The sequence below is a fragment of the Loxodonta africana genome, chromosome 1, assembly GCF_030014295.1.
Source record: "Loxodonta africana isolate mLoxAfr1 chromosome 1, mLoxAfr1.hap2, whole genome shotgun sequence".
Classification (NCBI taxonomy): domain Eukaryota; kingdom Metazoa; phylum Chordata; class Mammalia; order Proboscidea; family Elephantidae; genus Loxodonta; species Loxodonta africana.
In genome coordinates, this window is record NC_087342.1 from 109,623,700 (window position 1) to 109,647,652 (window position 23,953).

Sequence of the window (23,953 nt, forward strand, 5' to 3'; positions counted from 1 at the left end):
GAGAATGAATAAAGGGATGTAAGCCGTGGGCTTAGCAAAGTACCTGGCACATAGTAATTGCTCAAAGGATAAAAGCTCGTATTATTGTTTTCAAGAAAGTAATAGACATTTTGTTAAGAAAATAGTTAATATAATTTCCATCTTGTCAGTAACTACTAAAAGCCATTTATTAAAATACCAAAAAATAAAATTTTAAAACTAACATCAGCAAACTTCTAGCAAGTTAATTTGGAATGCCCAAACCCAAAGCTAATGGAAAAAGATGAAGTTTGTTCTAGAAGTTTTTAAAACAAAAAGATAATGATGAGAGCTGGGTGTCGCAATCTACTCCCAGTCTGGACACTCACATGAGACGACCACAGGCTCAAGTGCCACTTCATTGAAAGGTGTGGGGACCAGGTGCACCTCACTTGTGAGTGCTACCAAGAGTTCTCTGTTGTCAGGTGACCTTGAGTTGATTTTTGACTTATAGTGACCCCATGTGTCACAGTAGAACTGCCGCATAGGGTTTTCTAGTCTGTAGTCTTCATGGGAGCAGATTGCCAGGTCTTTCTTCCCCAGAGCCGCTGGGTGAGTTCAAACTGCCAACCCTTTGGTTAGCGGCCAAGTGTTTAACCACCGCTTCACCAAGGGCTCCTTAAGGGGTCTCTATCAGTGTGAAATTCTTAGTCAGAACTCCAATTTAGAAAGTGAAGTGACTATGATTACTCTTTTTTTCACTTTAAAGTCTTGCCTTTAAGTGAATAGAACTGTTCCCATAAAGATTACAGCCTTGGAACCCTAATGGGAAATCCTACTCTGTCATACGGGGTTGCTCTGGGTTGTAATCAACTCGATTGCACACAATGAGAAAACAACAAATGAATAGAAGCCTCGTAATGCTTATATAATGTTTTGGCAGGTGACGTCCTAATTTAAGTTCTAATGGCCTCTTCTCCCCATTTCCTGCTTTAATTACAAGTTCCCAATGGTACCACCACTTAGTTCTGCAATTCTGTCACTAAATATAGAAGCTCTTCTCTGCTTCAGCTTGTCCAGTAAAAATTAAATTATAATTTGTGCATATTTCTCTCCTTTGAGCAAGGAAAAGGAAGATTAACTTTTGCTATGACAAGTAAGTGCCACAATGGCTACCTGCACAAAGATGTTCTACGAATAGGTGATCCTACATTTGTTTTTAAATATGATCAGAACTACATCCATAATGCCTTTTTCTTCACCTACTCACCACTTTATCCATCCCTCACATGTCCACACTTGAACTTTGTCAGCCCACCCCTAAGTGCTTGTCCTCTGAAATGTGAAATTTGGAGTCTAACCGCTAGCCACAACTTTTTACCCTTCCAGTTCTCTGTTTTACTCCCACTACACTTATTTTTCAACCTCATAGGAAGTCTAGTTCCTCAACCAACCATTTCTTTTGCATCCACTTCCTTCTTTCTCTACCTGACATTCCCTGGTTTATCTTCAACCATACTTACCTCTATTGCCCCACATTCATCTGATGGACAAAATCCCAATTTGCATGAATCCAACTTTTCCACCAAATAAAATTCCTGGGGAATTCAACCACAAAACTGCTATGCTTACCAGCTCAGCTCACACTCTGGTTCTCCACTCACGGACGGCATCCACTGCAAGGAACGCTGCCAGCAATCAGATGGACAGGGTGATTTAACTTATCATCGTCAGCCGCTTTCTCTCTCCTGCCAGTCCGCTGCCTACTCAATATACCCCTGAATAGTGTAGCTATGGTTGAAAAGATGGAGACCCCGCTTGTAGCAAAGCTGACCTAGCTGCTGCCACTGCTGAATGTCTGACCTACCAGGAGCAAGAATAATGCTACGCTCTTAATATGATACCATCTCTCAAGGGGAGAGGGCAGAAATTCATCCTTCCTGAACCTGGCACCTCTTTCTGATATGTTTGCCTTCCTTGCCTGCAGTGCCTATGTCTGCAGCACGATCAGAGGTTCCACAAGATGCCTGCTGTGCCAACATGGGCTCTCTCATAACATCACCTCTGAACATAGGACCTATTTTATGGCAAAGGACTCTAAAGATGGGCCATGAATAAGAGATTCACTGATATTATCACGTATCTGGAAGCAGCTAAGGTGCTATTTTAGGAATGACACCTTGTGAGGTTGGGGTCCTGCACCATATGTATCCAGTGCATTCTACACACACAATCCGTCTAATCTAATGGCCAATATATGGTGTTACATTACCAAGAGCTAGAATACACAGGTCTGAGAACAAAGGGGTTGAAATAGGATTGACCCTTCTAACAATTACTTCCAATGAACCACTTGAAGAATGTGTGTTTCCTTTACCTGAAACCTTAGGCTCTGCTAGATTAGAAGTCGTGGTTCCCATGGGAGGAGGGGATGCTTCCCCTGCGTGACACAGTAATGTTTCTACTGAAACTGAAGCTACAACCTCCACCTAGTCTTTTAGGGCTCCTCATGCTAGATGGCACTGGGTATGCTAGTTTAAAGTCAGGAAAGATGTGCACCAAGGTTGTATCCTTTCACCATACCTATTCAATCTGTATGCTGAGCAAATAATACAAGAAGCTGGACTATACGAAGAAGAATGGGGCATCAGGATTGGAGGAAGCCTCATTAACAACCTGCGTTATGCAGATGACACAACCTTGCTTGCTGAAAGTGAAGAGGACTTGAAGCACTTACTACTGAAGATCAAAGACCACAGCCTTCAGTATGGATTACACCTCAACATAAAACAAAAATCCTCACAACTGGACCAATAAGCAACATCATGATAATGGAGAAAAGATTGAAGTTGTCAAAGATTTCATTTTACTTGGATCCACAATCAACACCCGTGGAAGCAGCAGTAAAGAAATCAAAAGACACGTTGCACTGGGCAAATCTGCTGCAAAGGACCTCTTTGCAAAGCAAAGATGTAACCTTGAAGGCTAAGGTGTGCCTGACCCACGCCATGGTATTTTCAATATCATCGTATGCACGTGAACTCTGGACTGAAGAAGAAGGGACGCCTTTGAATTGTGGTGTTGGTGAAGAATATTGAATATACCATGGACTGCCAAAAGAATGAACAAATCTGTCTTGGAAGAGGTAAAACCAAAATGCTCCTTAGAAGCAAGGATGGCGAGACTGTGTCTTACATACTTTGGACATGTTGTCAGGAGGGATCAGTCCCTGGAGAAGGACATCAAGCTTGGTAGAGGGTCAGCGAAAAAGAGGAAGACCGTCAATGAGATGGATTGATACAGTGGCTGCAACAGTTGGCTCAAGCATAACAAGGATTGGAAGGATGGTGTAGGACCGGGCAGTGTTCGTTCTGTGGTACACAGGGTCGCTATGAGTTGGAACCAACTCAACAGCACCTAACAACAACAACATGCTGGTAGACCAGCAAAGAAGGGAATTACTACTGTCATGGAAGAAACTGACCTCGATTATCCTAAGGAGATAAAGTTGCTGCTACACAATGGAGAGAGGGTGATCTGTGTCTGAAATCAAGATGATTCACTAGGGCACCTTTTTACTTTCTGGTCTGGTGATAATGTGACAAAAGTAAGACAACTAAGGACCCAGATTCCTCAGGGATGTGGTCTCATCAGGAAAGCAGTCTAGACCAGTTTGAGTGCTGCCTGAGGGCGAGGGAAATTTAGAAAGGGTGGTGGAGTGAGATGATGAATATTCACTATGGCTTCAGAACCAGTTGGAGCAGTAGAGACTGTGTCTCTTTTTAAACTAATCTTTGTGTGTCCTGGGTCTTTAGTAAAGACTGTGACCTGCCACTTTGAAGATCTGGTGATGATTCGACTTAATGTGGAGCATGAGCAGATCTCAGTGGTACAAGGAAGGAGTGGGGAGTACTGGATGCCTCTTGTACCCCCAAGTCCTTAGTCCAAGCCTGATTTTAGCTGCAGTTAACAATTCTGTGCAAGCTCAGACTCACCTCACACTGACTGCCCTAGAATTCTCTGACACCATGAGAACTTGCTCAGTCCACACAGAGAGAAAGCTTGGAAGTGAAGGGTTAATGTTCCCAGGGGTAATGATCAATCAATGGAATACAGAAGCCAGTTGATAAATGCTCCCTCCTACTTTTTGTCCTTCAGGTGGACAATTCTGAGAGGTGTTCTCTATGCTTCTTAGGCAGCACCTGAGATCCCAATGCCACATCTACCTTGATAACACAACCCTAATACTGGCTTATCCTCTCCCTGCTCCTTCGCTTCGGCTGCCTAGGGGCACCTCCCAAATAAACTATCCTGATGTAAGGGATACACAGGTCCTTTTCCCAGGTTCTGCGTTAAGAAAAAACCCAGGTTAATACATGAGAATGTATTCTATAGTTTAAGTACATAAACATAAATATGACATCTTCAGCTAGGAAAAGAGAAATATGGAACCTTCAAGAAAAAGTTTCAATATGTTCCTCTTATCCTTCATTATTTCAAAGATTAGCCCATCTCCTGTGTCCGCATTCTTTTTTAAAGTGCATACTTGTCAGCTAATATTCATTCTTACCAAGAATAAGAAGATAAACAATCAAAATCAAGTTCCCGACTTTTCATTCTCTCCTAGGTGAGCTCCATTAGCCTGGGATGCTGGCAAATTTAGCTCAAGAGGATATTATATGCAAATACAGTGCTTCACTGTGGGCCTCAGCTGTTTGACAGGACACTCATCCTTAGAACACACTTGCTATATTTAGCAGAACCTGCCAGGTTGAAGAGCCCTGGTGGTGCAGTGGTTAAGAGCTATGGCTGCTAACCAAAAGGTTGCAGTTTGAATCCACCAGCCACTCCTTGGAGACCGTATGGGGCAGTTCTACTCTGTCCTAAAGGGTTGCTATGAGTCAGAATCGACGTGACAGCAACGGGTTTGGCCAGGTTGTGGTCTGCAACTCTCAGGGCTGTTGTGGACTAAACTGCTTTCTTTAGGCTCTTGAGTCTGTAGACCCCTCAGCCTGCTAAGCTAAGCTAAGCTACAAGCTTCTAGCTAAGCTTCAAAATCATTACATTAGTCTGGAAGACTTAATGTACCCCAAAGTACTTAATGTTCTCCTAGGGAGTTACCTGTTCTTCGGTAGGAAATAGATGACTAAGCAATCATTATCAACCCCATGGGGTAACTGAGCACAGAGGAGCAAACAAGCCACAACCATGTGCCTACAAAGCCTGCTTACTATGACATAAAGGAGGCAAGCAGCATTTTATTGAATAATATAGGACATATCATGACATCACTGTTCACTCTGGTATTAGTGTCATATGTTTCCCTTGAACACGACAGGATTTCTTTCCTGTATTGCACGGTAAATATTTCACAGTCTTAAAGTTCTCAGCAATAGAATCAAATGTAGTTTTTGCCTTGACATATCATCACGTGTGTTTCTATGCATTAGCAAAATATTATCTCTGTCAAACTGTAAGTGCAAGCACCTTGAGTCAAGAGTTCTTTCCTCTTGATTAAAATGTGATAAAGGGTTAGCCTAATCACAGTGGCCATAACCACAAAAGGCCAACTTGCTTGTCAGAATCTGAAGAACTTAGAACAGGCAACTACATCAAAGAAGTAGGACTGAGTGCACTAACTGGTTCAATGGACAGTGGAAGTGGGTACCACAACTAAATAACAATTTAACCCAGGAAGCAAGTTGAAGATCTACCCAATATCATAGATAGCCCACAAAACAAATAAGAAACAACCATCATATGACAGACGTAGGGCCCCTAGGCCAAGAGAACGGACTGTTAGAAAAGAAAAACAAGAAAAGGTCACCCAATCATGACCTCAGTTCTTTGTCTTTAACCAGCCATAGTCTGTAAGTAATTTACTCATAACGAATCCGCGCCTGTCAAAATTATATAAAAAGCATTTATAGATTATACTTCTTAGGATTTGGGTCTATTTATAGCCTGAGTGCTTACAGCCAGTTTCCCATTTTTGTTTTCTCATCTGTCACAATAAAAATCTCTTCATTGCCGAAGGCTTTGGTGAAAGTTGTTTCTCTACAATAAATGCAAATCAATACATCCATCAACATACATTTACTGAATATTGTCTGCAGAGAAGGTGCTGTCGCAGGTATAGTGGATTGCAGAAACGAGCATAAGACATGATCGCTGTCCTCATAGGACTTCGGAAGTTACCATTTTATTCACATGTTTAACATTAGACATGTTTACAATTAAGAATTACTTCAACAGAACTTAAGAGTTCCAAGTGCTAGTTAGGAATCATATTAAGAGAAACAGAAATTTTCCAGATATCATTAATTTTTTTAGAGTCTAAGACGGTTCTTTCCAGAAAAGAAATTTAAGTATGCTGTTTTCATAGTGAATTTAATAATACACGAAGATTTTCATTCAAATGATATTATTTTTATTTAAAGCTTTAATCAAGTTATACATGAAAACCAAATTCTAACTTCTTAAGAGATGCCTTTTTTTGTTGTTGTTGTTTTTGGTCATTTAAGTATTTTTTTGTAAACCATCTATTCAGGTCTCTGAAGCAGTGAGGGTGATGTCAGATTCTTTGGTCCACTGTTAAAATACCAAACATATGCACCATTAGGATATTTGATGAACTAAATTCTAAGACAAAGTTAAGCAGCATGCTGCCGTAGAGCTCAGGTCTAGGTGCGATGGCTTCCAGGTTAGCGGATGGTGGCAGATGGATGGCAGTCACTCCTCCTGGAGGCCCTGGCCCTCCTGAGGCCCAGCAAGCATCATTTTCTTTGTTTATACTCAATTCGGCATTGTCCTTCTGGTTGCTGGACACCCACCAAATGGAGAGAACTCTAAAAACAGAAATAAAGAAAAGAAAAATGTAGAAATTAAGAGATAGAAGCTAACATTTTTAGGCCTAAGGTTTATTCAATTGTAATTTTCTCTAAAAGGTACAAAGTTTAGTTTTGGAAGGTTGGGGGATGTTTGCATTGAGGAGTTTCACAATGTCATGTGTCAACTTTAGCTTTCCATTCAAGGAACAAGAAAGGAAGTAAATCCCTTATCGTAACAGCAGGCTCTTCACAGTTCCACAGGCCTCAAAGCTATGGGCCTCACAGGCCCCTTTACTTCTTCAGGCTAAAGAAAACCAAAAACCAGACCTGTTGCCACTGAGTCGATTCTGACTCATAGTGACCCTACAGGACAGAGTAGAACTGCCCCATAGAGTTTCCAAGGAGCGCCTATGGATTCAAACAGTCAACCTTTTGGTTAGCAGCCATAGCACTTAACCACTATACCACCTGGGTTTCCTCAGGTTAAAGAGAATACCACAAATAAAGTTTTTTCTACAAACTGGCTCAAAAGCAGCGACTCTTCATTTTTAATCACTGGGTGAAATCAGTATTCCACATGTTTTAAGTGCTTAAGAAACAACATGGTCTTGGTAGTGTGAACCACTATTTACAGTGTATTCGATTATGATCATAATTGTCTTAAAGGATACACTGCAGGTTCCAAATATTCTTCTGATTTTTTTTCCCAGTTATTTTTGTTGTTAGGTGCCGTCGAGTCGGTTCCAACTCATACAGACTCTATGCACAACAGAACGAAACACTGCCCGGTCTGGTGCCATCCTCATAAGTGTTGCTATGCTTGAGCCCATTGTTACAGCCACTGTGTTAATCTATCTCGTTGAGGGTCTTCCTATTTTTTGCTGACTCCCTACTTACCAAGCATGATGTCCTTCTCCAGGGACTGATCCCTCCTGACAACATATCCAAAGTATGTGAGACGCAGTCTTGCCATACTTGCTTCCAAGGAACATTCTGGTTGTACTTCTTGCAAGACAGATTTGTTCGTTTTTCTGTCAGTCCACGGTATATTCAATATTCTTCACCAACACCATAATTCAAAGGCGTCAATTCTTCTTCAGTCTTCCTTATTCATTGTTCAGATTTTGCATGCATATGAGGAGACGGAAAACACCGTGGCTTGGGTCAGGCGCATCTTTGTCCTCAAGGTGACATCTTTGCTTTTTAACACTTTAAAGAGATCTCTTGCAGCCGATTTGCCCAATGCAATGCGTCTTTTGATTTCTTGACTGCTGCTTCCATGGGTGTTGATTGTGGATCCAAATAAAATGAAATCCTTGACAACCTCAATCTTTTCTCCATTTATTGCTTATTGATCCAGTTGTGAGGATTTTTGTATTCTTTATGTTGAGGTGTAATCCATACTGAAGGCTGTTGTCCTTGATCCTCATGAGTAAGTGCTCCAAGTTCTCTTCACTTTCAGCAAGTAAGACTGTGTCATCTACATGTTGTAGGTTGTTAATGAGTCTTCCTCCAATCCTGATGCCCCGTTCTTCTTCATATAGTCCAGCTTCTCAGATTATTTGCTCAGCATACAGATTGAATAGGTACAGTGAAAGGAGACAACCCTGACACACACCTTTCCTGACTTTAAACCATGCACTATCCCCTTGTTCTGTTCCAACAATTACAATTCTGTTTGAACAAGTACAACAATTACAATTCTTCTCCCTAGTTACAAAGGAGCCCTGGTGGTACAGTGGTTAAGCCCTTGGTTGCTAACTGAATGATCATCGGTTTGAACCCATCAGCTGCTCCTAGGGAGAAAAGACCTGACGATCTGCTCCCATAAAGATTATAGCCTAGGAAACCCTATGGGGCAGTTCGACTCTGTCCTATAGGGTCACTATGAGTTGGAATGGACTTGATGGCAGACAACAACAACAGTTACAAACAAGGTGTGATATGTGTGTATGAGGGAGGGGAAGCAGAGAAGGAGATCAGTTTTTTGCAAATAATACAAAAATTGTTGTGTGCTGCCCGAGTTCATTCCAATTCATTGCGACCCTGTATGACAGAGTAGAACTGCCCCCTAGGTTTCCAAGGCTGTAATCTTTACAGAAGCAGACTGTTACATCTTTCTCCTGCAAAGTGGCTAGTAGGTTGGAATTGCCAACCTTTCGGTTAGCAGCCGAGGGCTTAACCACTGTACGACCTGGGCTCTTTTAGTTGAGGCTTAGGAACTTGAAAAAATGTAGCAGCATAAGGGCTTTGTCTTGTCAACCTTTGGGGTTGGGAGGAGATGAGTAGTGAGGAAAAATGGGGTAGCTGCAATTTAGGTGAGCCAGAATGGGCTGATTAGCAAGGAGATTCTTTGGGGAGTTAATAGAATGAGTTGCAAGGCTTCCACAAACCCCATGAAATTCATCCACAATTTTGTGTGTATAAACAGATATGTACTTTTCTAGAAAGGGAATCCACAGGTTTTTGTGTTTCTCAGAATCCATGATCCCCCAAAAAGATAAAAACAAAACAAACAAAAAACCCAGTACGTTAGCAACAAAGTGGTTGCTGTTGCAAGCAAACTGAGGTGGTCTCCTATGAGCACTCACTAGAGAACAGCCCCATTGCCAACATCAGAGCCTTGCTGCCCAATCAAGGCTCCTCAAAAGCTTTGCAGTGTCTCATCACTGTTTGGCTTTGTTTGATTCTTAACGGAACGGACTTGAAATTAAACTAATCTAAGACATTTGGGGGATTTCTGAAGATCCTTTGAAATGAAATGAAACACTGGACCACTGAAAAACTGTATTTGGAAATTCTAGCATTTGATTTTTGTACTATAGTAGGTAAGTTTCCTTGGGGGAACTGATTTCCATGTCTAACTCTGGGGAACCAATGACTGACCTGCACTTAACAACAGAGTGTTGAGGACATCCTCTGGCACCACATCCCCTCCTGTCTCCTACAAACTAACTGCAGTCGGGTCAATTCCAACTTACGGGGACCCCATAGGGTTTCCAAGGCTGCAAATCTCTACGGAAGCAGACTGCCACATCTTTCTCCCTGGAGCCTCTGGTGGTTTCGAACCACCAACCTTTTGGTTAGCAATCCATCACCCTGCACCACTGGGGCTCCTTCCTGTCCCCATAAGACCTTGGCCATTTGGAGGTCATTTCTTGTGCTTTTTGATCACCTCATTTTACAGTTTATTAAAACAAGTCCAATAATTAAATAATTACAACCAAACTCTCTATTTCTAGAATAACCATTGTGAAATGTAATACTGGATCATGAGAATTCACTTAGACTTGAACTTATACAAACTGAGATAACAGTCTTTAAAAAATGTCCATAGCAGTGTCAAAACAGAAATAGCATGTATGTAAAACAGGACAAATGAAATACAGCTAATAGAATTCTTGGGAACCCTGGTGGAATAGTGGTTAAGTCCTACGGCTGCTAACCAAGAGGTCAGCAGTTCGAATCCGCCAGGCGCTCCTTGGAAACTTCATGGGGCAGTTCTACTCTGTCCTGTAGGATTGCTGTGAGTCAGAATCGACTCGATGGCAGTGGGTTTTTAATAGAATTCTTAGCTAGAAATAAACTGTTGCGATAAATCATGCCTATGGAACTGGTCAAAATTACTGGTTCCCAGGAGTAGGTGTCACGTGGTATTCACAAATGTCATCCTTTCAGTCAGAAAAGGCACTCCCATGCCCTCTTTTAGGTGGGACAATATTTCTATGCTGAGTCAGTCCTGCTCAGAATCGTGACATCTAACTCAGTGGACCAACGAGGAACTAGTATGTGGTATCTTTGTCTGTAAAGCTTGCCCTAATCTTCATTTTGCCAACAAAACTACTCAGCTAAGAACCTTTGCAAAGAGTTTTTGATTTCTCTTTTATTGTAGAATTTTGAGAGTTCTTTATCACTCATAATTACTTGTACTCAACATATAAGTACATAAGACATCCAGGAAAAGTGGTGAAATGTGCATATTTATAACATAATATTTTCTGTTTCACTTATGCTCTTGTATAATTTCTATTGAAATTTCTCACCCAAAAGTTTTATTTCCCCTCCACACACTAGCCTTAGTATATCAAGAGTAAATCAAAGCACAAAATGCGATGTGAGTAGCCCTGACTTTGTAGCGCTTAATTGCTGAGCTTCAGCCTCAGTTTAAACAGCATCTTTTATCCAAAGTTTTCAAAATGGCTACTGAACACCGGAATTAAAGTGGCCTTTCCCTTATTTCCTAGTGTGGTCCCTAGACCAGCAGCATCAGCATCACTTGGAACTTGTTAGAAATGCAAAAAAAAAAAAAATCTTTCTTTTTTTTTTTTTTTTTTTTGTGCTTTAGATGAAGGTTTACAGAGCAAATTAGTTTCTCATTAAACAATCAATACACATCTTGTTCTGTGACATGGGGTTTGTGACATTGGTTGCCAGTCCCAAAACATGTTAATTAACACTTTCCCCTTCTCAACCTGGGTTCCCCATTATCAGCAATCCTGTCTCCTCCCGCCTTCTCGTCCTTGCCCCTGGGCTGGTGCGCCCATTTAGTCTCGTTTTGTTTTATGCGCCTGTCTAATCTTTGGCTGAAGGGTGAACCTCAGAAGTGACTTCAGTACTGAGTTAAAAGGGTGACCGGGGGCCATATTCTTGAGGTTCTTCCAGTGTCTGTCGGATCAGAAAGTCTGTTTTTTGTTTGTTTGTTTTTGTGAGCTAGAATTTTGTTCTACATTTCTCACCAACTCTGTCTGGGACCCTTCATTGTGATCCCTGTTAGAACAGTCAGTGGTGGTAGCTGGGCACCATCTAGTTGTCCCAGACTCAGTCTAGCAGAGGATACGGCAGTTGTGGTCCATCAGTCCTTTGGACTAATCTTTCCCTTGTGTCTTTGGTTTTCTTCATTCACCCTTGTTCCAGATGGGGTGGGACCAGTGGAGTATCTTAGATGGTCACTCACAAGCTTTTAAGACCCCAGATGTTACTCACCAAAGTAGGAGTGGAACATTTTCTTTATAAACGATGTTATGCCAATTGAGCTAGATGCCCCCTGAGACCATGGCTCCCAACTCTCAGCCCAGTAATTTGGTCCCTCAGGAAGTTTGATGTGTCTATGCAGCTTTCATGACCTTGCCTTTGTCAAGTTTTGCTGGCTCTCCCAGTATTGTGTACTGTCTAACCCTTCACCAAAGTTACCACTTATCTATTGTCTAGTTAGTGTTTTTCCCTCCCAGCCCTCCCCTCCCTTGTAACCATTGGAGATTGTTTTCTTTTTGTGTGTAAGCCTTTTCACAAGTTTTTAAATAGTGGTCTCATAAAATATTTGTCCTTTTGTGATTGAATTATTTCACTCAGCATAATGCCCTCCAGATTCATCCATGCTGTAAGATGTTTTGAAGATTCATCGTTGTTCTTTATTATTGTGTAGTATTCCATTGTATGTTTGTACCACAGTTTGCTTATCCATGCATCTGTTGATGGGCACCTAGGTTGTTTCCATCTTTTTGCTATTGTGAACAATGCTGCAACGAACATGGGTGTGCATATGTCTATTAGTGTGATGGCCCTTATTTCTCTAGGATATATTCCCAGGAGTGGGATTGCTGGATCGTATGGCATTTCTATTTCTAACTTTTTAAGGAGGTGCCATATCGTGTTCCAAAATGGTTGTACCATTCTGCATTCCCACAAGCAGTGCATAAGAGTTACAATCTCCTTGCAGCCTCTCCAACATTTGTTATTTTCTATTTTTTTTTTTATTTGTGCCAGTAATGTTGGGGTGAGACAGTATCTCACTGTGGTTTTGATTTGTGTTTCTCTAATGGCTAGTTTTTTAATGGCTAGTGATCTTGAGCATTTCCACATTTGTCTGTTAGCTGCCTGAATGTCTTCTTTGGTGTAGTGTCTGTTCATATCCTTTGCCCATTTTTTAATTAGATTATTTGTCTTCTTGTTGTAAATGTGTTAGATTTCCAGTAAATTGCAGAGATTAGACCTTTGTTGGATTTGTCATGGCCAAAACATTTTCCCCAGTCTGTATGTTCTCTTTTTACTCTTTTAGTGAAGTCTTTTGATGAGCGTGTATAACTTTTAGAAGATCCCAGCTATCTAGCTTACCTTCTGGTGTTTGTGTATTGTTAGTTATGGTTTGTATCCTGTTTATGCCATGTATTAGGGCCTCTAGCACTGACCTCATTTTTTTCTTCTACGATCTTTATACTTTTTGGTTTTATATTTAGGTCTTTGATCCATTTTGAATTAGTTTTTGTTTATGGTGTGAGGTATCATTTTTTTTGGAGATGAACCTGCTGCTTTGCCAGAACCATTTGTTAAAAAGACTGTCTTTTCCCCATTTGACAGACTTTGGGCCTTTGTAGAAGATCCGATGACTGTAGATGGATGGATTTAGCTGTGGGCTCTTGATGCTGTTCCATTGGTCGATGTGTCTGTCACTGTACCTGTACCAGGCTGTTTTGACTACCAGAGCTGTATAGTAGGTTCTACGGTCAGGTAGTCTGAGGCCTCCTTCTTTATTCTTCTTCTTCAATAGTGGTTTACTTATCTGGGGCCTCTTCCCTTTCCATATAAAATTAATAATTAGTTTTTCCATCTCTTTAAAGAATGCTGTTGGTATTTGGATTGGGATTGCATTGTATTTGTAGATTGCTTTGGGTAGAATTGACATTTTCACAATGTTGAGTCTACCTATCCAGGAACATGGTATGTTTTTCCATTTATGTAGGTCTCTTTTGGTTTCTTGCAGTAGTGTTTTGTAGTTTTCTTTATAGGTATTTTATATCCCTGGTTAGATTTATTCCTAAGTATTTTATTTTTTTAGGGGCTATTATAAACGGTGCAAACCCTAGTAACATAGTGGTTAAGTGCTGCGGCTGCTAACCAAAAGGTCAGCAGTTCAAATCCACCAGGTACTCTTTGGAAACTCCATGGGGCAGTTCTACTTTGTCCTATAGGGTCGCTCTGAGTCGGAATTGACTCAACAGCAACGGGTTTTATTATAAATGGTATTGCTTACCTGATTACCTTTTTGTAGTTCTCTTTATTGGTGTATAGGAATCCAACTGATTTTTCTATGTTTATCTTGTATCTTGCTCCTCTGCTAAATCTATTAGTTCCAGTAGTTTTCTCATGGAGTCTTTTGGGTTTTCTATGCTTAGTATCGTATCATCTGCAACAGGGACAGTTTTACTTCTTCATCACCAATTTGGATGCCATTTATGTCTTTTCCTTGCCTTACTGTTCCAAAAAAAAAAAACAAAAAAAAAATTTTTTTTTTCCACTGTTCTAGCTAGGAATTCCAGCACAATGTTAAATAGGAGTGGTGATAAAGAGCATCCTTGTCTTGTTCCTGTTCTCAGGGGGAACATTTTCAGCCTCTCTCCATTAAGAATGATGTTGGCTGTTGGTTTCATATAGATGCCCTTTATTATGTTGAAGAATTTCCCTTCTATACCTATTTTATTGAGAGTTTTTATCAGGAATGGATGTTGGACTTTATCTAATGCTTTTTTGCATCGATTGAGATGATCATGTGATTCTTTTATCTATATGATTATGCTGATTGATTCTGTAATGTTAAACCATCTTTGCATGCCTGGTATGAATCACACTTGGTCGTGGTGTATTATTTTTTTGATATGATGCTGAATTCCACTGGCTAGAATTTTGTTGAGAATTTTTGCATCTATATTCATGAGACATATTGGTCTGTAAGTTTCTTTTTTTTTTTTGTGGTGTCTTTGCCTGGTTTTCATATCAGGGTTATGCTGATTTCATGGAACGAATTTGGAAGTATCCTTTCCTTTTCTATGTTCTGAAATAGTTTGAGTAGTTTTGGTGTAAGCTCTTCAAATGTTTGGTACAATTCTCCAGTGAAGCCATCTGGGCCAGGGCTTTTTCTTTTGGGGGGCAGGGGGAGTTTTTTATTTTTTAATTACCTTTTCAATCTCCTCTCTTGTTATGGGTCTGTTCAGATTTTCAACTGCAGTTTGGGTAGGTAGTGTCTTTCTAGAAATATGTCCATTTCCACTAGGTTTTCAAATTTGTTGGAGTATAGTTTTTCATGGTACTCTGTTATGATCCTTTTTATTTCAGTTGGGTCTGTTGCAATGTCCTCCATTCGTTTCTTAATTGGGTTATTTGTGTCCTCTCCTGTTTTTCTCTTGTCAGTTGGGCCAATGGTTTGCTGATTTTGTTGATCCTTTCAAAGAACCAACTTTTTGTTTTGTTGACTCTTTCTAGTGTTTTTCTATTCCATTTATTTCTGCTCTGATCTTTATTATTTCCTTTCTTCTGGTGGCTGTGGACTTCTTTTACTTTTTTTTCTCTATTTGTTCGAGCTGTGTAGCTAATGTTTTGATTTTGTCCCTTTCTTCTTTTTTGATGTGTGCATCTATTGCTATAAATTGACCACTGAGTACTGCCTTTACTGTGTCCCAAAGGTTTTGGCATATGTGTTTTCATTCTCATTTGATTCTAGGAATCTTTTTTATTCCATTTTTTATTTCTGCTATTACTGGTTTTTAACCAGGGTGTTATTCAGTTTCCATGTATTTGATTTTGATTCCTTGCTCTTCCTGTTATTAATTTCTACTTTGATGGCATTGTGATCAGAGAAGATACTTTGTATTATTTCAATATTTTGGATTTTGTTGAGGGTTGCTTTGTGGCCTAAGATGTGGTTTATTCTGGAGAATGTTCCATGTGCATTGGAAAAGAATGTGTACTTTACTGCTGTTGGGTGGAGTAGTCTCTATATATTTATGAGGTCAAGTTGGTTGACTGTGGCCTTTAGATCTTCTGTATCTTTGGTGAGTTTCTTTCTAGATGTTCTGTCCTTTATCAAGAATTGTGTACTGTAGTCTCCTGCTATTATTGTGGAACTGTCAGTTTCTCTTTTCAGTGCTGTTAGAGTTTGTTTTATGTATATTGGGTACATAGATATTTATTAAGATTATGTATTCTTGGTGGACTGTCCCTTTAATCATTATATAATGTCCTTCTTTGTCTTTTGTGGTAAATTTTGTTTTAAAGTCTATTTTATCTGAGATTAGTATTGTCACTTCTGCTCTTTTTTAGTTGCTGTTTGCTTGATATATATACTTTTTCCATTCTTTGATTTTTAAATGTATTTATGTCTTTGTTTTTAAGGTGTGTTTCTTGTAGATAGCAAGAAATTGAAAAATTTTGAGCCTGACCTCAGACCTAACAGATCGAGATATCTGGGGTGGGCTCACCATTCTGTGTTCTAATAAGCCCTACAGGTGATGCTGACACTTGCTCCAGTTTGAGAGCTACTAATCTAGGAGAAAGGAGCCCTGGTGGCACAATGGTTAAGTGCTCAGCTGCCAACCAGAAAGGTTGGTGGTTTGAACCTACCCAGAAGCTTCACAGGAGAAAGACCTGGTGATGATTACAGCCTAGAAAACCCCATGGGGTAGTTCTGCTCTGTCACATGAGATTGCTATAAGTGGAAATCAACTAGATGGTACCTAACAACAACAGTCTAGGAGAACAGATAAAGACACAGAGAAGTTAAATAATTGGAATAGTCATTTGGTAGTACATGACTCCTTCATTTTTGTTCAGTTTTTACTGTTGGTTGGTTTTCATTCATGCCATGGCTTTACAAAGAGACCAAGGGATATGACTGGCATCCAAAACCAATGGTGCACTTTTGGACCTACACACATGCCTTTGGGAGACAAGCTCAATGTCAAAAAAAAAAAAAATTTTTTTTTTTTTTTTCAATGTCAAGGCCATGTTTATTTAACACAGGGAAAAGGGTCAAATTGGTAAATTCATTGAGGGGCATCCTAACACTGTAAGTGGTGGAAACACAGCTATTATATCCTGTTCGTGTGATAAACCCAGATGAGTCTATTTTGACTCATAGTGACCCTATAGGACAGAGTAGAAGTGCCCCATAGTGCCTCATCTTTCTCTTGCAGAGCAGCTGATGGGTTCAAACCGCCAACCTTTCAGTTAGCAGCCTAGTGCTTCACCAGTGCACCACCAAGGCTCCTCTGGCCATGTGCTAATGAGGCATATAGATCTAATAGGTTAGATTTTCAAATTAAGGTGACCCAGCATCTTTTCAGTCTGGTTCGATCTAAGGCACCTGTCAAGATCCGGCCTAAGGGAGGATCATCAGCTCATCTCTAGCAATTTAAACCAAGGGTTTAGAATATATACCAAATTTGAAAATCATCATGACATTTAAAATTCTGAAAACATTTACCTGTTTCGGTAATGGGTCCAGAAGGGTACAGTCATATTTATAAAGTATTAAAATAACACATATTTGAATCTCTAACAGAGCAAGCCACCTGAAAGAAAAATATAAAAGAGTTACTTGGTTGCAGAAGATACGTAAGTATCTACTAACAGTATATTTAGAGAGTAAAAAAATATATATATATATTTCACAGGACTTATGTTTTTCTTTGCAATATAAATTTTTACTATGAAAAGGAAAGAGTAAGAACTTGCTCTTTTCTTTCATAATACCACCTACTTCACAGGGAAGGACCCCTGGTGGCACAATGGTTAGGCACTCATCTGTTAACTGAAAGGCTGGTGGTTCAAGCCCACCCAAACGCTCAGTGGTATAAAAACGTGTCAATCTGCTCCTGAAAAGATTATAGCCTAAAAAACCATATGGGACAGTTCTACTCTGTCATACGGGGTTGTTGTGAGTTGAAAATCGATCCAAGGCACTTAACAACAACTCCATTGGATAGCTGGGATGATTAAATTGCTTAACAAGTATGTAAAATGCTTACTCAGAGGAAGCACTCAATAAATGAGAACCCCAGGTCTCTCTCCCAAGTTTTAGATCTGTTCTTTTCAATATGGTAGCCATTTGCTGCACATGTCTATTTAAATTTAAATAAATTAAAAATAAATGAAATGAAAAATTTCATTTCCTCAGTTGCATTTGCCACATTACAAGCGCTCAATAACCACATGTGGCTATTGGCTACCATACTGGACGGTACATATATAGAATATTTTGATCATCACAGAAAGTTCTATTGGACAGTCCTACATGGGTCTAGACCCTTGCTGCTCACTGGACATTACTGCCTGAATGCTTTAAAAACCAAAATCAAAAACCAAACCTGTTGCCATCAAGTCGATTCCGACTCATAGCAACCGTAAAGGACAGAGTAGAACGGCCCCATAGGGTTTCCAAGGAGCACCTGGTGTATTTGAACTCCCAGTGTTTTGGTTAGCAGCCATAGCTCTTAACCACTACGCCACTAGGGTTTCTGAGTGCTCTAAAAAAACCAAACCCAGTGCCATCGAGTCGATTCCGACTCATAGCCCTACAATATATTGATACTCATTTATTTATAAATTACCTATACGTACAAATGTATTAGTTTATTGCCTACTTTCTAAAACAAGTACAAATAGAAACTAAAAAGCAAATAAAGTATAAATGGAATTCTGCTATTTATTCTTGCATCTCGATGGATGGTTTTCAGCTCCCCTCAGCATACGCAAACCCTCTTTGGACTGAAGCCCTTAATGAGTACATTGTTGTTATTAGGTGCCTTTGAGTTGGTTCCAACTCACAGCAACCCTATGTACAACAGAACAAAACATTACCCAGTCCTACGCCATCCTCACAATCATTGTTATGCTTGAGCCCATTGTTGCAGCTAGTGTTGTCGATCCATCTTGTCGTGGGACTTCCTCTTTTTCACTGACCCTCTACTTTACCAGGCATTATGTCCTTCTCCAGGTTCTGATCCCTTCTGATATAATATGTCCAAAGTATGTGAGAAGAAATCTCACCATCCTTGCTTCTAAGGAGCATTCTGGCTGTACTTCTTTCAAGACAGATTTGTTCATTCGTTTGGCAGTCCATGGTATATTCAGTATTCTTCACCAACACCACAATTCAAAGGCATCAATTATTCTTCAGTCTTTCTTATCCACTGTCCAGCTTTCACATGTATATGCAGCAAGTGAAAACATCATGGCTTGGGTCACCAGAACCTTAGTCCCTGAAGTGACATCTCTGCTTTTTAACATTTTAAAGAGATCTTTTGCAGATTTGCACAACGCAATGCATCTTTTGATTTCTTGACTGCTGCTTCCATGGCTGTTGATGGTGGATCCAAGTAAAATGAAATCTTTGACAACTTCAATCTTTTCTCCATTATCATGATGTTGCTTATTGGTCCAGTTGTGAGGGTTTTTGTTTTCTTTATGTTGAGGAGTAATCCGTACTGAAGACTATGGTCTTTGATCTTCATCAGTAAGTGCTTCAAGTCCTCTTCACTTTCAGCAAGCAAGGTTGTGTCATCTGCATATTGCAGGTTGTTAATGTATCTTCCTCCAATCCTGAGGCCACATTCTTCTTCATATAGTCCAGTATCTCAGATTATTTGCTCATCATACAGACTGAATTAGTTTGGTGAAAGAATACAACCCTGACTCACATCTTTTCTGACTTTAAACCACACAGTATCCACTTATTCTGATCAAAAGACTGCTTCTTGATCTATGCACAGGTTCCTCATGAGCACAGTCAAGTGTTCTGGAATTTCCATCCTTTGCAATGTTATCCAGAATTTGTTATGATCCCGCAGGGTGAATGTTAACTCACTACTTTTGTGTGGCCTTTCTAGCCATGGTCTTGTAACTCCCACCCAGGTGATTGGGAAGGACTGTGTGATAGGGTTATCCAAGGAGATTGGTCAGTTTTGCCTTAAAAAAGAGCCAATTCCAGAGCTTACCACCAAGGAAGGAGAGACCCAGCAGGAGAGACCCTGCAGCAGAGACCTGGCAGCAGGAGACAGAGTGGTTGGCTTCCTGGCCCAAGGGGAGAGAAAGCTGAGTGCCTTTGAGCAGAGACTGAGGGCCCGGGAGAGGCATGCCTGTGAGCACAGCTGGGGAGAGGCTATCCTGATGAAGAACTGTATCCTGAGTGTTCTTGAGCCTGAATTGTAACTGTTACTTCCCTAATAAACCCTATATTGTGAGAATGGTCTGTGAGTTCTGTCTGGCCACTTCAGTGAATTATTGTACCCAGGAGAGAGTGCTGGAGGAGGGACAGTTGGTGTCAGAATCGGTACAGATGAAGGAAAGAGGAGTCATGTCTGACCTCACTTCATAAGAATCCGCCTTGAGCTGTTGATCTTGGTTCTCCTTCCCCCTTGTGGGGTTAGAGAAGGTCAGACACTGTCCCCAAGCCATTTTTATAGATCCACAAGGTTGAATGCCTTTGCATAGTCAGTAAAACACAGATAAACATCTTTCTGTATTCTCTGCTTTCAGCCAGGTTCCATCTGACATCAGCAACGATATCCCTGGTTCTACATCCTCTTCTGAATCCAGCTTGAATTTCTGGCAGTTCCCTGTCTATGTACTGCTGCAACCACTTTTGAATGATCTTCAAAATGAGTACATTAGCATCTTGCCTAGTCCAGTGGGCTGGAAAATTGGGAGTTATCATAGACTCAGTTCTATCCTTCATCTCTCATATCCAATCAATCATCAAGTCATTTAGCTACTGTATACGAGAGCTGGGTATACGAGATTGCTTGATATTATCTCATAGGTCACTGATGCTCTGTTAATTTTTGTTTTTCAGTCTTTTTCATCTATGTACTTCATTTTAGATAGTTTCCATTGCTATGTTAAGTTCCCTGATCTTTTCTTTTATAGTATCTAATCATCTGTTAATCCCACCCAGTGTATTTTTTATTTAAGATATTGGATTTTTCATTTCTAGAAGTTTGATTTAGATATTTTTAAATCTCCCATTTCTCTCATCATTGTGTTAATGCTTTCTTCTACTTTTTTAAATATGTGGAATATATTTTAAATGGCTATTTCTAATATCTGTAATTGGTGCATCTATTTCTTTTGAATTATTTTCTCTTGCTATGTATTAAATTGTCTTGATTCTTCTAGACCTGGTAATTTTTTATTAAATGAAAGACTGTGTAAATCTTAAGTGTCATGGAGCTGGATTGTATTGTATTCCTTTACTTTTAGACTTTAATATGGCATGTAGTTACTTGCTTAGAATTAGTTTGATCTTTTCAAAACATGTTTTTAAGCTTTGTTAAGGCAACTACACAGCAGTCTTTAGTTTAAGATAATTTAACCCACTATTTTTACTAAAGCAATACCCCTCTAAGGACTCCACTTGATGGTCCACGTGTTATAAGATTTTTCCACTCTGGCTGGGAGGAACACAGCCCTCCATGACTTGTGTGAGCTCTACATTGTTCAGCTTATTACTCTCTGGTTGTTCTTTCTTCCAACTCAGTAGTTTCCTTTCACACATGCACAGATGAGTACTTAGCCAAATATTCAAGGAGACCTCTTTACCGATCTCTGAAGCAAGCACATACATGTGCTCTGTGATGGTTAAGGTTATGTCTTAACTTGGCTAGGGCATGATTCTCAGTGGTTTGGCAGATATTATGTAATCATCCTTCATTTTGTGTTCTGATGTCAGCAGCCAATCAGTTGAAAGGGGAGTTTCCTTAGGGGTGTGGCCTGCATCCAATATATATGGATGTTCTGGCACAAAGCTCTCTCTCTTGATCCTGCATCCAACTCATCATCCTCTGATCTCCAGTTCTTGGGACATGAGCCAGCAGCCTGCTGCCTGACCCGCAGATTTTGGGATTTGCCAGCTCCCATAACCCTGTGAGCCAGCAGCCTTCTGCCTGACCTGCTGATTATGGGTTGGTTAGCCCCTGCAACCATGTGAGTCAAAAGAAGCCTCCAGCCTGATGCCTGACCATGGATTTGGGACTTACCAGCCTCCACAACTGCGTAAGCCATTTCTTTGAAATAAATCTCTCCACATATATTTATATATATGCTTCACTGGTTTTCCTCCTCTAGAGAACCCAGCCTAAGACACGCTCATTCTCTCTCTGCCTCCCTCTCTTGTCTCTCACCCCAAAACTCCCTTCTTTCCGGTATTCTTCCCCACAAATTCTAGTCTCTATAGCCTGCCTGAACTTTGATCTCTGTCTCCTTAATGTAGCGAGACTTTCTTATCTGTTTGGGTTTTCCCCTTCTTGCACTGTGACCTGGAAACTGCCATAGGCAGTAAGCTGGGACAATCGTAGGGCTCACCTCATTCCTTTGTTTTTCTTGGGTGCTTTGTCCTACACTGCCTATTTTGCCCAGTTCTCAAGTTATTTAAGGTAGGAAGATAAAATTGATTCCCGTTACTTTGTCATGGCCAGGAATGAGAGTTTCAAATTGTTAGAAATTTGGCAAAAACTTGGTCATGAAAAAATTTGAACCTGCACACCAATTAGCAAAGTTGCCTTTTCTTAGAATCACTGCTTAACGTAATCCAAATCAGTAAAGACTGGACCTGTCTTATTTCATAGGCACTGATATTCTCTTGGAATAAATTATCTTGAGCATTTATAAGCAGGATAACATTTTCATCATAAATATCTGTGAAGATTTACTGTGGTATCCAAGTAGTTTATAACAATACTTGCAGCGCTCCAGATTCCATTTGAAATAAAACATAGCCAAGATGTTTTAAGAACACCAGTGGGGACATAAATTATTTGCCATTATACCAGATCATTCATATTCATTCATTTACTCATTCGGTCAATAAAATTGAGGATTCAAAGATGAATAAAATATGTTTTGTACTTTCTGTGAAGATTATAATCTGTATGGAGAGACAAACATATAAATGGAAAACTATAATACAGTGAGATAAGGATTTCAGTTGAGACATGTGTAAAGTGCCACAAAACAGAGAAAAGGGTAGAAAGCACAGGTAGTTAAATTTGCTTTATGGAAGACACTACCTTCCAACATCTATTCATTTGTTCACTTAACATGTATTAGGCACCAGTAATGGGCTATGCACTGTGAAAAGCCCAACAATACAGGTTAAAGACACAATTCTTCTTCTATGAGAGATATGGTAATCAGCAATGATGACTCAGTACAATAGTTGTTATGGCTGAGATGTGCCCATGGAGCATAGAAGTGGACAAGAAGGGTGACTCAGCCCAAAAATGAGCAACTGCAAAGATCTGAAGAGACAGGCTTGCAACAGACAGAATCAGCATTCAGGGAATGTCAGGTACTATAGGGTTGCAAGAATTTGGATTTCAAGTGGTGGCTATGATGGGAGAGGAGTCTGCAGAGATAGGAAGGGGACAGATCTTCAAGGCTGACTATGCTCTGTTATGACATTTGGAAGGAAATGTGGAGGCACTGAAAGATTGTGTGTGTGTGTACGTGTATGTAAGATGAGGAAACGATGATAAATTCGTGTTTTAGAAAGTTCATTCTAGTAGCAGAGTGAAGGATAGAATGGATGGAAGTGAAACTGAAGGTGGAAATACCAATATGGAAACTGATTTAGTAATCCAGGAAATCAATGATGAGGAACTACACTGAGGAAGTAGTGGAGGGGCTGGAGTTAAGGGGAGGATTTGCGGATATATTTAGAAGACAAAACAAAATACCAAATACTGACATATATATATGTGACAATAAAAGTTTTTATGTCAGTGAAAATGAGCTTCACAAATCTGTATTTTTACAGAAGCTGTTTAGAAGCAAAATGAGCTATGTTCATGTTAGGGATGTTTTCCTAATACTTCTAATGTCAAAACAGTGAAAATTATGAAGCAAATTATTTACAACAGATTTATTTTTTACACTTACAGGAACATTACACATCTACAAAGAAAGCTTATTAAAATATAAACACGTTTGAAATTCCTTAAATACTTAGTATCTGTATATTTTCCTCATCTGTAGACACTTGTTCAAAAAACAGTACTTAAAGGCATTGAGCATACGAAGTCCTACAAAACAGCCTCATGTTGCTAGTGATACACATGGAGAGATGGAAAAGGTAACAATATAAGATAAAGATGGAAACATGGGGTGGGATTTTGTGGACAGCACTATGACCTAGAATAATATGTGACCTCATGAGGAGGTGAAACTTGAGCTAGAGCTTGATGGAAGGACAGGCTTTAAATAAGTAGACATTTTGAAGGAGAGCATCCAGACCCAGCAAACAGCATGAGCAAAGGGAGGAATGTACACTCATGTCAGATTATGGAGAGCCTGGACTTCGAGGCTAATAAGTTTGGCCTGTAGGCAGTGGCGCCACAGTA

General features: G+C 40.0%; 1 protein-coding gene across 6 annotated transcripts in view; it reads right to left on the bottom strand.

The window, feature by feature from the left end:
- Nucleotides 1-5,258: 5,258 nt before the first annotated feature.
- The window catches only part of LOC100658257 (24-hydroxycholesterol 7-alpha-hydroxylase), a 104,656-nt gene continuing 85,961 nt past the window's right edge, over nt 5,259-23,953 (bottom strand). Inside the window, exons 12-14 of one of the 6 annotated variants that reach the window (XR_010322281.1) lie at nt 17,041-17,128; nt 13,816-14,036; nt 5,259-6,806 (exon numbers count right to left, since the gene is read on the bottom strand). Coding sequence is in view for 4 of the 6 variants with exons in the window: in XM_023545236.2 (XP_023401004.1) it covers nt 6,735-6,806; nt 17,041-17,128 (160 nt within the window). In the remaining 2 variants the exon portion in view is untranslated. The remainder of the gene's footprint in view (nt 6,807-13,815; nt 14,037-17,040; nt 17,129-23,953) is intronic. The other 5 variants (XR_010322282.1, XM_023545222.2, XM_023545236.2 and 2 more) reach the window with 5 other exon arrangements.